At 49.3% G+C, this 12829-nt stretch overlaps 5 protein-coding genes across 5 annotated transcripts; 4 read left to right on the top strand and 1 right to left on the bottom strand.

Moving 5' to 3' along the window:
- The first annotated feature begins 180 nt into the window (after positions 1–180).
- F4817DRAFT_224675 (uncharacterized protein) lies at positions 181–2410 on the top strand. The gene has a single exon (XM_049298856.1). It carries the CDS (start codon positions 565–567, stop codon positions 2212–2214), a length of 1650 nt encoding a protein of 549 aa, XP_049155996.1. The 5' UTR covers positions 181–564; the 3' UTR covers positions 2215–2410.
- A 376-nt stretch (positions 2411–2786) lies between these two features.
- Positions 2787–4904, top strand: F4817DRAFT_347315 (uncharacterized protein). Its single transcript, XM_049304527.1, has one exon. The coding sequence runs from the start codon at positions 2890–2892 to the stop codon at positions 4756–4758; it is 1869 nt and encodes a 622-aa protein (XP_049155997.1). The 5' UTR covers positions 2787–2889; the 3' UTR covers positions 4759–4904.
- Positions 4905–7969, bottom strand: F4817DRAFT_347317 (uncharacterized protein). The gene is made up of 3 exons (XM_049304528.1): positions 7819–7969; positions 7624–7760; positions 4905–7559 (listed from the first exon to the last, which is right to left on the bottom strand). Exons 1-3 carry the CDS (start codon positions 7830–7832, stop codon positions 5140–5142), a joined length of 2571 nt encoding a protein of 856 aa, XP_049155998.1. The 5' UTR covers positions 7833–7969; the 3' UTR covers positions 4905–5139.
- A 240-nt stretch (positions 7970–8209) lies between these two features.
- On the top strand, positions 8210–10343 carry F4817DRAFT_347319 (actin-like ATPase domain-containing protein). Its single transcript, XM_049304529.1, has 2 exons — positions 8210–8789; positions 8868–10343. Exons 1-2 carry the CDS (start codon positions 8335–8337, stop codon positions 10168–10170), a joined length of 1758 nt encoding a protein of 585 aa, XP_049155999.1. The 5' UTR covers positions 8210–8334; the 3' UTR covers positions 10171–10343.
- A 79-nt stretch (positions 10344–10422) lies between these two features.
- Positions 10423–12550, top strand: F4817DRAFT_347320 (seryl-tRNA synthetase). Its single transcript, XM_049304530.1, has one exon. The coding sequence runs from the start codon at positions 10559–10561 to the stop codon at positions 12239–12241; it is 1683 nt and encodes a 560-aa protein (XP_049156000.1). The 5' UTR covers positions 10423–10558; the 3' UTR covers positions 12242–12550.
- The last annotated feature ends 279 nt before the right edge of the window (positions 12551–12829 follow it).

A 12829-nucleotide genomic window follows, 5' to 3' on the forward strand; every position in this document is an offset into this window, starting at 1 on the left:
CGCCGTGGCGAACTCGTGAGAAGCACGTACTTTGCGCATCCTTGCACAGCCGCACAGGGCCCTTACCACCTATCAATCAACAACCATCAGTCAAATCATCAACCTGAACTTGGCAATCTGCTGCTCGTGATGTTCCTTGGATAGTGGACCCGCGCATGCTGTCCCGTGCTTTCTACCCCATCTAGCTCCCTCAAGCTGTGGACAATTCGCAGCAACACTTTACTACCTCTGCTTTCGATATCTAATTGAGCGACAAGGGAGGAGGCCTTTGATTTTTATTTGATTTTTTTTAATGCACCAATTGAAGATAGCTGGCCTCTAACGTTACGACGACCTATTTTAATAAGTTACAGCGACTACGCCTTTCCCATCTAATCTCAAGTACGCGGATCTATTAAGCTACCCATTAAGCTACCAATCAAACTGCGGGAACAGGATTCGCATTCGAGTCTATTCCCACCTGTGGCCGGGAAGGAGAGTGGCCCCAAATCCTCAAGTCTGAAGAGGCCACCGATTCGAGATCCCCGCTACCTCCGTTCCTAAACCGTGCAATCTTCAGTCTTCATGATCTCACAATCCGAGCCTCTCACCCTCCGCGGCCCCTCTTCCGTTGTCTCGGCACGTACCGCCTCCCGCCCCCATGTGTCTTCTCGGAGTAAGCGGTATAACCGCTCGCACACGGGCGGAAGCTCCTATATCCCACAAAACGAATTCCCTGTGTTTAGTCATTCGGGCGATGTCGAGATCCTTATAAAAGCCGGCGGGAAGGAGAACAGGTATCTCCTACATAAACATACCTTAACAAGATGTTCGGGATTCTTCGAAGCGAGCACGAGCCAGGAATGGTCTAAAGCAAGTTTTATGCCGCCAGCAGATGCTTCATCAAGAGAGCTCACGAGGATTGGGGAAGATAGCGCTAGCAGTAGTGGAAATGAGGCCGCGCGATCACGTGTGAATTCTCCCGTGCCACGAAAACGATGGCGATATGAATTGGACCCCGGGAGTGATGGGGATGATATACCGATGTTGGTGCAAAAGGAAGCTAATACTCTTAATACCGCCGGTTCCACGCAGTCAAGCTCGCTTTTTGGAGGCGGTGGCGCAACCTCGAATACTCCTACTACGCGCAAAGCGAGCCATTCGCACACACATTCTACGAATTCGTTCTTTCGTTCGGTTGCAAATCTATCCCTAGTGCCGACAAAGGTAGACCAGGATGTGCCTCTCTCGCAGGCCGACGCCGACCTACTTCGGGATTACGATAATCTCTTTCGCATTTTCTATAACTATCCACCGCTACTAGACGGCATAAATATTGCCGACGCATATGTACAGTGTAAATCGCTTCTTACGTTGGCGGATCAGTACGACGCGTTAGCTGTTGTAGGACCGCGAGTTGATCATCACTTGTTACAATTTCAAAGTAGGCTATGGAAACAAATCGCCAAGTATCCTGTTAGCTATTTACGCCTGGGGTACTTGAGCCGAAGTAAGGTTATCTTCCAAGAAGCCTTGATACATGTTGTCGGGCAATGGCCAGCTGGGGAACGAAGTATTAGGCAGTCATTTCCGGATATCGTTCTCGATATTATCGAAGACAAAGTTGACGAGCTGGAAGAGACGGTATCGAGGATCGAGGGTCGCCTCTTTCGCCTCAATCTTACCAATTCGCGTGGCGAGCGCATCACGCCTGGTACGTCGTATCTCGACTGGCTTGCTGTGTCTTTCTTTCGTCAGTGGCTCGCGGATAACACATCACCGGCTCCGCTGGCTCCTCCAAGTACTCGAGGGCATTCTTCCCGTGATGGAGGGCCGTCGTCCCGCTCTACAGCCGTGATTGCCTCGGCACCAATGGCGCCGAATCTCGCAAGTTTAGGCCGTACTTATCGTACTCTGGGCTCTATGACAGGTGCCAGCTATCTAGGTCACGACGAGTGCAAACGCTTTCTTAAGTTAACGCCCGAATTATACTCACGCGACAACCTCCGGCGGTTCGAGAAGCGTATTGACGAACTTAAGAGCGCCGCCCGTGAGATCGTACGCCCGCTCATGGGTAGCGGGTTGGAGCTAGAGCTAGAACGAGGTACTGTTACACCAAGCAGTGCTGGTGTCAGTGGCAGCTCTAACGTACCCATAGCCACAAGTAGCATGACGAGTTATCTAACGTGCGTACGGGTGATGGAGAGAGATCTCCCGTGGGCTGTTGAGGACTGAAATAGCTCGGAATCGGCGTGTCAAGGTACACATCATCAGAGGGGACGAGAAATAAGATGGAATGAATAATACGAAGCAACGCAAGCAGAGACGAAACGAAACAACCCGAAATGAGATAAAAACAACTAGCTACCCCGTTCGAGCTAGAATGAAGGATTTGTAGCTAAGCGGAACCTACACCACGATTTATTCTCTAAAGATGTAGGTTGGTTTTAGCGGACGTACATGGCGTCTTCAATTATCCTACCGCGTCACTAATACCCTAGGGCTGGCCCAAGTTTCTCGGGGTTGCATTGTTTGTACTGGGGTCATATATGGTCGAATCTTTTTATTATGGAAATTCACTGCAGGATACCCACCGATACCTATATCTATTTGCTTATTTATCTACATTATCTATATACCTCCCCACGTGGAATATGAAATAAATTAAGAAATACTACAATATAATGACGACTATGATTTCCAGTCACAGGATTCACCTCTCGGAGGGATTCCGGCTTACCTAATTGTATGCATATGGGTTGGGTATTTATACAGTAAATATGCCTTGTAGTTGAGGTACCCAACAGCTTGGTGCCTTAGGTATAAGTGAGCTGTTTAGATTTCGTCGTTTACTTTATCTCGACTTATAAAACATCCGGGATTATCCACTACAGCATCACTAAGTTGACGATGAGATCTAGTTCCGTTACAGAGGCCTTCCCTAAAATAGGTTATCATGGCCATGAGAAAGTTATGGCACAAGCTCTGGTGCTAGATCGTGTAATGGAAGGCCAACCGTTAGTATCTCGAAGCAGACTACTTCAACTACCATCCGATATCTTAACTGACATAGTCAATCTATTAATTGGCGACAAGTCAACTCTGGCCTCTTTAGCTCAAGTCAATAGCGACTGCAGACAGTTGGCTCGTTCGAGCCAGTTTGCCGAGATCAACTTCAAGTACGCCAACTCCCGAGGGCAGCAGTTACTATCGAAGCTTGACCAAGAGCGTATATTTAGAAGGGATAATAGTAAACAAGGCCCAACCATCGGGGCTTGCGTGCGGAGGATCATAACGGCTTCATACCCAGACTTTGTAATTTGCTTCATGAGAAGGGAAACCTCGGCACAACGTGAAGAGCAAGCTCACCAACAATACAAGTTGATACGTGCCGATGTTCAAAGAGTTATCTGCTCTGCTCTGCCTAACCTTGAGGTTATTGTTTGGTATGATGCATATCCCATGGAAATTTCATTTTTTAAGCACATAATGGAATCACCGGCCCATCATCTCTGGCTCAGACGAATGCCCATCGAGAGACAAACCATGGTTACATTTTTAGAGCAACCTCCTATACCGTCTATTTGGCCATTACGCTCCCTTGTCATCTCTATGTATTTAGAGCTTCTGCCACGAGAACCATCGCGAGAGGAGACACACTTCGAGCTTGCGCCGGCTCGGTTTTTCGATTTACTTCTTCGATCGTGTGCACCTACTCTCGAATCCCTAACCTGGCTTCTGAGAAATAAATCTATTAACGGAAAGCTTATCCCGCAAAGCTCTAGCGACAAGCCCGTATCGTTTCCTCATCTCCATTTGCTAAGGATTGGTGACTTGGGGCCCCCTCGTTCTATACTTCCATCGTTATTCAACGCTCCCCTTAGGCACCTCTCAATACATCTACAGCCTGATTTTGAGCTTCGCGATATTCTCGCTAATTGCGGTACTTTCTGGCATCTCGAGACGTTGGTCGTCCATCCTCTCCCTGAATCCAAGGAATACGCAAAATTCATGGCGGGTTTTATTGCAAGGCACGAAACGGTAAAGAAGCTATACGTATCAGAACACCCGCAGGCGCGTGGTGCAACGGCGCACCTTGACGCGTGTGTCATCCCGCTGTTCTCTACGGGAAGATTTGAGCATCTTAGGACTCTCTCCTTGACATGGGGTGGAAGCGACTATTCACAACCGGATCAGTATACCGTTTCCGTGCCAGTAGCCTCACTGGCGGCTATTGCGTGTCTCGCGTCTCTTGAGGAGCTAAGCCTCGGTGCGGGAACCGAAGGTGGAGCGTATTGTCATTGGCTGGTTGATCACGACCAGTTACGCGATATCTTCTTCAAGCTGAAGAAGTTAAAGGGGCTTGCTCTCTACCATGATACATACCCCTGGGAAGTTCTCTCCTCTTCCGAAAATGGCGAAAGATATTATGGCGCCCAGTCGTTTACCGAGGACGAAATGTCCGACATGTTGGCTAGACTCGATCTTGAGGAAACCCCGGGGAGTCTGACCCGTCTCTTGAATAGAAAAAGCCCCGAGAGGGGGGTTTTATTGTGGGAGGTCCTTCATCGCAACCGGATGCTCAAGCAGACCGAGGCCTGGGCCGCCGCGTTTCCTAGCCTGGAGTGGACTTACTTCGGTCAATGGTTTATGGGCGTCAAGGAGGAGCCGGGGGATCCGACTCGGAAGAAGGTGGTGCCGCTGACGGAGACGAGAGACGAGCATTGCCATTGCCAGTTCCTCGTAGATACGTTCACTATAGCGGGCTTTGAGACGTGATTTTTACCATGCACGTGCGTAGCTGGGTATAGGAGGTAACAAGACTACTCGTCGCCGTATAAAGTTAGAGGGCGTTAGATATTGTCTTTCGAAACCGCCGTAGCTCACGATAAGAATAGAAGAAGGGAAGTGGATGAATATACTGTATAAAACTTGATCTTGATCTATTCATCTTGGAGCAGGTAACGCTTCATATCATCATCTACGTTCCGCCTTGTATTCTATTCGATGCTATGTATAGGTATGCAATGCAATGCAAACGCGCCTGTTATGCAAACTCCGCCGAGACCAACCGCTCCCTGTAGCTTGAAATGCAATTTCACTTCTTCCTCGACAAGTACATGTACGATCCTCTTCTAGGTTAAGTGTGTAAGATAGGAATCAATCCTCACCCGTCAGGTCGATGCACGAGACGTCACTACGTCTCCATGCAGCATTACCGCCCCTAACTTTCGAGAGCAGATCATCAGCCTCATCGGCTGCGACCTCGACTTCTCTGAAGAATCCGGGCTCGCTCTTGCGGGGTGCGTATATCTTGGTGGTCCTTTTAGTTGTGCTAAAGGCGTTGTTTAGAGTTGTCTGTCTGTTCTTATCTTTCCCCGGCTGCTGGTTTGCCCCTTTTGACTCTGAGACTTGAGCTACTTGCGTTTCTGGTACGTTAGGCCTGGAAGATGATTTGTTCCCGAGGGGGAGTTTGCTGACGATGGTACTTAGTGGAGGCAGGTCGAACTCGTCCTCGTCTTCCGAGTCTGAGAGCGGCAGGGCTTCGACTATTACAGTACGTGCTCGCGCGAACATACGTGTTCCATTCTTACTTCCCACGGATGGCTGCCGTGGGCTTTCCGCCACAGGTAGTGATTCGGTCCTGGCTAGCTTACGATGGGGTTTCTTCTCACTCGACTTTGGCGATGGACTTAGGGCTCTTCCTACTGTACAACGACTGTTTGACAACCCGTCGCTTATCTGATCCGTCTTCGTCGGCGTGATAGAACGCCGCTTTCGAGGACCCAAACTTAAAGTTGAAGAAAGAGACGTTGGAGAGATATTTTCAGTAGTGCGATTATCCAGACCCTGTGTTATGGAATGATGGATCGGGCCAGGCGACGTAGGTGGGCTAGAGGATATAATAATGGCCTCGGAAGCTTTCATAGACTTGGCCTTGGGAGCCTTGGGATTGACGTGTGAGCTGGCAATCGTCCAGGGATTGGCACTCGCATCCGGTCTTGGTGTTGGGGATGCATTCCTGGCTGTGGACTTGGATTTAGTCTGCTTACTGGATCTTATGGGCCGCGTTTTTTGAGATGCCTGACTGGTTCTAGTTGGAGCAGGGGGAGGTAAGTTTTGCGAAGGTATCCTGGGGATACCAAATGGACTGCTAACTCGAGAAGGTGTAGGAGATACTGGCGTATTATTTTTACTAGCTTCTGTATTTCGTGGGACATTCTTGGTAACTTTGACGAACTTGTCTAATGCCCTAGAAGTGGTACCCACGGGTTTGCTCTTTTGCTTCGGGGCCTTAGCCTTTTGACGAGGTGCCAACTTGGCACGTTGCGCTTCTTCCCAGTCCTCAACTGTAATAGGTATTCCAAGTTTTGCTATGGTTTCTGGTAACCAGAATAGGTCAGGTTCGACTGGATTAAATGGCTTCTTACTAGTCTTCCCGACCGCTTCGGCTCCCTCATCTTCGGCTGCAGGTTCGAATTCCTCATCGCTATTGAGTGCTAGACCATCTCGTCCATAGTCGATGACCTCATCCGGTTCTTCTTGGAAATCATAGCCGACTATTTTTGTTGGCACGAAAGATATACGTAATTCTGGCGTTGAATCCGTACTGAAGTGAGCACGTTTACTTGTGATTGACCTTACTAGTTCCGACTCCTGTTTCTCTAGAACTTCAATGGAATCGGACTCAAGATCACCGCGAGTACTCCGTGTTATCAGCTTTCGTACTAGCAAGCACGGTGCTAGAACCCTTATGAACTTGATAGCCCCTATTCGATAACTCCAATCAAAGGTTTCTCTGACGAACTCTCGTAGCCCTTGGACGTCAACCGGTTGATCCCACTGTTGTTGCCTTAATCGTTCGAGAGTCGAAGCGGGGGATACTACCGGGTGAGTATAGTATCTGAGAACGTCGATATTTGGAAAATCCTCGGGTATGGATAAAGCTTTGTGTCTCGTCTTAAAAAATCCGCTCTCGTTGTGCTGTAACTCGTAGGCCAGCCACTCTTTCCAGCTAGATATTTCAGACGTATCTGACTTTTTCAGTCTACACAAAGCCTTGCCGAATCCTGCTCGGGCAGCTTCGCAAGCCACTTTGATACCGGCGCCGGGAATTCCTTCCGGGAGGTAGTCACCGCCGCTCATGAGTGCAACCAGGACCATCCCTTCCCGATCTAGGCCGGCGCCGCTTTCTAACAACCCTTGGGTGTCGTACATAGAGACGTGAGTAGGCGTTTTGCTTCCTCTCGTACCTTCAGACGACCAATTCCTTAGTGTCCGCGTGCAGCCGAACATGATGGTGTCGACATCCTCGCTGAGTACGGCATCGACAATGCCAGTTTGCTGTAATAGTGCACACTCGGCTTCTGCTTCTCCAGGAGCATCGTGGACCTGAAACCCGAACAGTCTGATCATTCGCTTAGCCATAGCTGTGGCGACGCCATCACCTCGACCAGAGCGCTTGTTTCGCTTGAATACGGGCTTTCTAGGGCCATCGAAAACGAAGATGGGTTGTATAGATAAGCTAAGCAGACGAAGCAGCCGGTAAAATAGCGTTCGAACAGCTGGGTTAGAACCACCTGAATGTCGTTAGAATACTGGTAGTTGTGATAGAAGTTACCTGTTAATAGAGAATCGTCATACCTCGGCCTGCTTGGACTTGGAATTGCCATATAGCGATATCTATAGCTATGCGCAAGGGGCGACCAGTCTCTTCGAGCTTCTCGACGGCAAGCTTCGTAAGCGATATTCGCTTGCCGGTGCCAATTTCTTTATATATGCTATTTTATTTCGTTATCAGTGTAATGCTCGTGCTCATGAATAATATTTAATACCAACCCTTTAATCCCCATGGCGAAATCCTACCGTTCGAATCGATGTCTCGAGTTATCTAGCCATGAATTGCAAGTTTGTACCGTTAAGGGGAAATTTGATTAACAAATGGAAAGACTGCAAGTTGTAGCCTGCGTAAAAGTGGAATCAATTTGGCGGTTTGGGTGATGTAATATGTACAATACGGAATACCAAAAACTTAAATATTGACTTTGACGCTGTTGGTATCCACTGGCAACGATGCACATGCAAGGATATTTGCACTTAAAATTGGAGCTAGACGCATGGACCCCTAGCTAGCTCTACCTTTATATGAATAGTACATATGTACCTAGGTATGCATATTAGCTTAGCGATTATGTATTTCCATTATTTCCATTCGATAAACCTGTGCCTAAGAATAAAGCGTTGCAGCTGCATCTCCAACAACTTGTCAAGACTTAACCGAAACAAATGCACGAATATCTAAACCCACGCCGCCAATTCTAATTCTCAACATGTATAGAGAGTAAACATACGTACATGGAAATGTCGTCCAGCGCAGGCCCCAGTCTCCCCCATCGGGCTGTGTCTAGCATACGTGCCGGCGACCGCACATCAACTCAGGCACTTCCAGCTACGCCTCATACGCCTCATACCCCTCCACGAGCTTCCGTTGTTCCCTCCGCCTTCGGGTCGCCCTCTACCTTGCGCGCCGACGATGAGGTTTTAGTTGTCGAATTAGGCTCACGAAAATTACGTATCGGCTTTGGAGGCGATGCAGCCCCTAAGAGGATCGCGTCGTTTGGCCCAGAGCAGCAGAGGCGTGCCGGAGACTTTAGGGCTTGGGAAGCTGGTTATCAGGACGACTGGCGCTATAGGGCTGCCGGGAAGCCTTGGGGATCGGATTACGAGTTATGGCAGTTGGATTTGAGAGGGAAAGATCTGGGTCTTGTCGGGGATAAGCTCGAACGTGAGCTTAGGGAGGCTTTCACCAAGTGGGTTAATTCTCTTCAATGCTCCTATTTATTTGGCTATTTATTTGGCTGGCTTTAGTTAACATGTGTTCTTCGTAGATTTCTACTTATTGATTCCCGCCCAAGGAGAATAAGTCTAGTTTTGCCACCCACGCTACCTATACCACTAATATCTTCGGTTTTCGATACCATCTTTACTCGCTTTCAGATCCCATCCATATCCCTTCTTTCGTCGCCTGTCATGTCCGCCATGGCCGCAGGTACTCGATCAGCCCTAGTCATCAACCTTGGCTGGCATGAGACGACTGTCACTGCTGTTTACGAGTTTAGAGAGGTGTATACTTGGAGGACTATCAGAGCCGGCAAGCTCTTGGTGGAGGAAACGTACCAGTTTCTAACCAATGTTATTCGAGGACGACTAGCTACGGCACGCGCCGAGCGTACCGAGCATAAATTGGAAGACAACGTTGTAAGCTTTGAGGAATGCGAGGAGTTTGCAACACGCATGCTATGGTGTAAAAGGGCCGCAAATCAGTTATCACAGGATACCACCGAGGGTCTCCCAACCCTTCACGAGCAGGACGAGTCCGAAACAGTAGCCCCGGCTGACGACCGCGTGCCTATTGCAGTGGAACTCACCTCTTGTAAGCCTCCAAAGACGGTGGAAATTCCGTTTGCGGAGCTGGCCGAACCTTGCGAGGCAGTCTTTTTCGAACCTAACCTTTCACCTTCTTCCTTTGATGACCATGAGCTTCCCGTGCCTCTATTAGCTTACCGAGCTCTGTTGCAGCTGCCGTTGGATGTTCGCGCAGTTTGCATGGCGCGCATCATATTCACGGGTGGCTGTTCCAATATTATCGGACTTAAGGGACGCATTTTTGACGAAGTATCGCTTCTGGCCAAGGAGAGAGGCTGGGATCCGGTTAGAGGAAAGGCATACGACCAATATAAAGCAAACCCAAATCTACGGCGGAGCAGTAGTCGACAGTCTGGTGAAGGTCCTACTCCCGCGGTAGTTCTGACCGAAAGTGGTAGCGGTACGGAAGAAGCAGAAACAATACCACCTATCAGTCCAGCATATGCGCCCCCTGACGTCGATCATGTGGAGGATGTTATCAAAAAGGAGAGAAACTACAAGCCGGCTGTACAAGGCACGCTTCGGGTAATAGACTCCCTAGGTGCTTGGTGCGGAGCAAGCTTAGCAGCGCAGCTCAAGGTGCCGGCTTTAGCGACAGTCGAGCGCGAATATTGGCTTCAACAGGGCGTCAATGGTGCATGTCGACCTAACGAAGTGGACGTTAAGGCGCAACAGAGGCAGAGCATGGGTGCTGGGGGATTGGTTAGAGGCCAAGCCTCACAGGCTACCGGCGGTTGGACTCTGGGAATATGGGGAGCTATTTGAACCAAGTTTAACCATGGAACGCTGATGAAGGTTGTCAAACATGCTGGAGCTTAATTGGGTTTGTTCCTGAGTTTTGATGCAACTAGATCTCCATGTAGATGCTACCCTTAAGTGCATTATGTACATATGTAGGTAGACTTATATTGACTTATACATGTCTAAGTACCTAAGTACTATACCTTATCCATGGATACCTAGGTATCACGACGGAGTAAAGGATGTGGAGAGCAGGAGCTACCCCTGCAAAATGCGGGGAGCTAAAGCTACTCCAAAAAAAAGATTGATGTCGCGAATCGAACGAGACTTCAACTTTCCCACTTCAACATTTAACTTTCAGACGGATATATTGCTCAATGCGACAAAATAACTATTGTGCAACTCCGTAGCCATGATCAAGGCCATGATCAAGGCACCGAGAGCACCATTTGTATGCCTCCAATGCCTCCAATGCCGGCTAGTTAGACCCCAGAGAAGACAGCGCCTCCTACGAGGTTCTACGACGGCACGTCTATTCTCTAGTTCTACCTTGAGATATAAATCTAGCACCAACCCTGCTAGTATAAATCCCGGTTCCGACGACATACCCATCTTGTCCCGACCTCCGACGGCCCCTAAGGCTAACATCGATATCAAACATATCCGGCAGAACCCGGCCCTGTACGAACAGACATGTCTTGAAAGAAATTACAAGACCCAAAGCGCATATCCCTCCCGCATCATTGACCTATTTGCGCAATGGCAAACCCGGCAGAGGGATGGCCGTAGCATGCGCGAGAGGGGCAATGCCTTGCGTCGACAAATCGCAAATCCTACTACTATACAGCATGAGGACGATGAGACTGAGTCCGGATCGGGAAAGACAAAGCCGACTGCTACCACCACAGGAGGGGACGTCAAAACCTTGTCAAGAGAACAACTTATCGAAGAGGCCCGAACTATTAAGGACAAGCTATCGTCTATTGAAGAGGATGAAGCCCGTCTCGAGGCGCAAATGACAGAGCTCGCACTCGCCATTCCTAACTTAACTAGCCCGGAAACGCCCCGTGGAGACGAGCCCCGCGTTCTCAGTTACATTAATGAGCAGCCAGAGCAAGTACTCCCCTCGTCGGATCGCTTATGGCGATCCCATGTGCACATCGGGTCCGAATTAGGCCTACTTGATTTTACCGGCGCCGCGACGACATCCGGCTGGGGGTGGTACTACTTAATAGATGAAGGCGCTCAGTTAGAACAGGCACTTATCAGCTACGCGCTTGCTGTTGTGACCAAGCAAGGCTCTGGCTGGCACCAGGTCGCCCCGCCAAGCATCGTATACGGCCACATTGCCGCAGCCTGTGGGTTCCAGCCGCGCGACCAGAACGGCGAGCAGCAGATTTACACCTTAGCCCAATCCACCGCCGATGCCGAGCGCGGAAAGCCTGAACTCTGTCTCGCAGGTACCGCCGAGATCCCACTCGCCGGCATGAAAGCCGACACACTCTTGGAAGAGACTGACCTGCCTATAAAATATATCGGTGTGTCGCGATGCTACCGCGCAGAGGCGGGCGCCCGCGGCGTCGACACCAAGGGTCTGTACCGCGTGCACGAGTTCACCAAGGTGGAGATGTTCGCGTGGACGCCTCCCGATGCGGATGCCACCGCCGAGGTCTTCGACGAGATGCTCGACCTACAAACTGAGATCCTTCAGGGGCTAGGCCTGTCGTGCCGTGTGCTCGAGATGCCATCGACTGACCTCGGCGCGTCTGCCACCCGCAAGTGCGACATTGAGGCTTTCTTCCCGAGCCGCCGCGGCCCGGACCGCGACGGCTGGGGCGAGGTCACAAGTGCTAGCATTTGCACCGATTATCAAGCCCGCCGATTGGCTACGCGACTGCGCGGCGCGGCAGGTGCCGGTGGCAAATTGACATATCCCTGGACCGTCAACGGCACTGCGCTTGCTGTCCCCCGCGTCCTAGCCGCGCTGCTGGAGAACGGATGGGACGAGACTGAGATGACAGTTGATATTCCCGAATGTCTTCGGCCGTGGATGGATGGAAGAGAGAAGATTGGGTGGAAACATCGCCGTACCTAAAAAGGGAGAGGGCTACTAGGAAAAGTATATTTCTATTTCCATGTGGACGCCGAGTCGATAGGCTTTTCCGACGAAACAACCTTACTTGCAGTACAGTACATAGTCTTTAACTTTGTGGATAGTCCTAGAAATTCGAACGTTAAAAGGGGTAAACGGACTAGGTTACGCTTTCTGTACTATTATCTACCTAGTATCTATATATCTATAGTATCTCTACCAATTATCCCTTATACGCGATCGGGCAGTAAATAGCAGGACACGAGCGCGGCGTAGATATTATTATTATTATTATTATTATTATGATTATTATTATTATTATTATTATTATTATGATTATTATTATTATTATTATTATTATTATACATATCTCAACTTACGTCTTTTATTTACGGGATAGGGGCAAAGACAAAAATCACTTGTTAGGAGTGGTTTGCGTATAAATGTCTCATCAATATCATGGATATATGTAACACTACACTATACAATTTCCCATTACATTCGCTCCTCCTCCTCGTTCGTATAACACACAACTACCACCGCTATTACTACTCGTGATGACCAATAGATAGGGTATCTACCTAAAGCAGG

This window comes from Daldinia loculata, assembly GCF_022478755.1.
Source record: "Daldinia loculata strain CBS 113971 unplaced genomic scaffold F4817scaffold_53, whole genome shotgun sequence".
NCBI classification, from domain to species: domain Eukaryota; kingdom Fungi; phylum Ascomycota; class Sordariomycetes; order Xylariales; family Hypoxylaceae; genus Daldinia; species Daldinia loculata.

Coding starts and splice junctions, on each gene's coding strand:
- F4817DRAFT_224675 (XM_049298856.1), top strand. CDS start 565: ATGATCTCACAATCCGAGCCTCTCACCCTCCGCGGCCCCTCTTCCGTT.
- F4817DRAFT_347317 (XM_049304528.1), bottom strand. Junction 7,560..7,623: donor CCAAGTCCAAGCAGGCCGAG/GTATGACGATTC, acceptor AACGACATTCAG/GTGGTTCTAACCCAGCTGTT.
- F4817DRAFT_347320 (XM_049304530.1), top strand. CDS start 10,559: ATGATCAAGGCCATGATCAAGGCACCGAGAGCACCATTTGTATGCCTC.
- F4817DRAFT_347315 (XM_049304527.1), top strand. CDS start 2,890: ATGAGATCTAGTTCCGTTACAGAGGCCTTCCCTAAAATAGGTTATCAT.
- F4817DRAFT_347319 (XM_049304529.1), top strand. CDS start 8,335: ATGGAAATGTCGTCCAGCGCAGGCCCCAGTCTCCCCCATCGGGCTGTG. Junction 8,790..8,867: donor CTTAGGGAGGCTTTCACCAA/GTGGGTTAATTC, acceptor TGTTCTTCGTAG/ATTTCTACTTATTGATTCCC.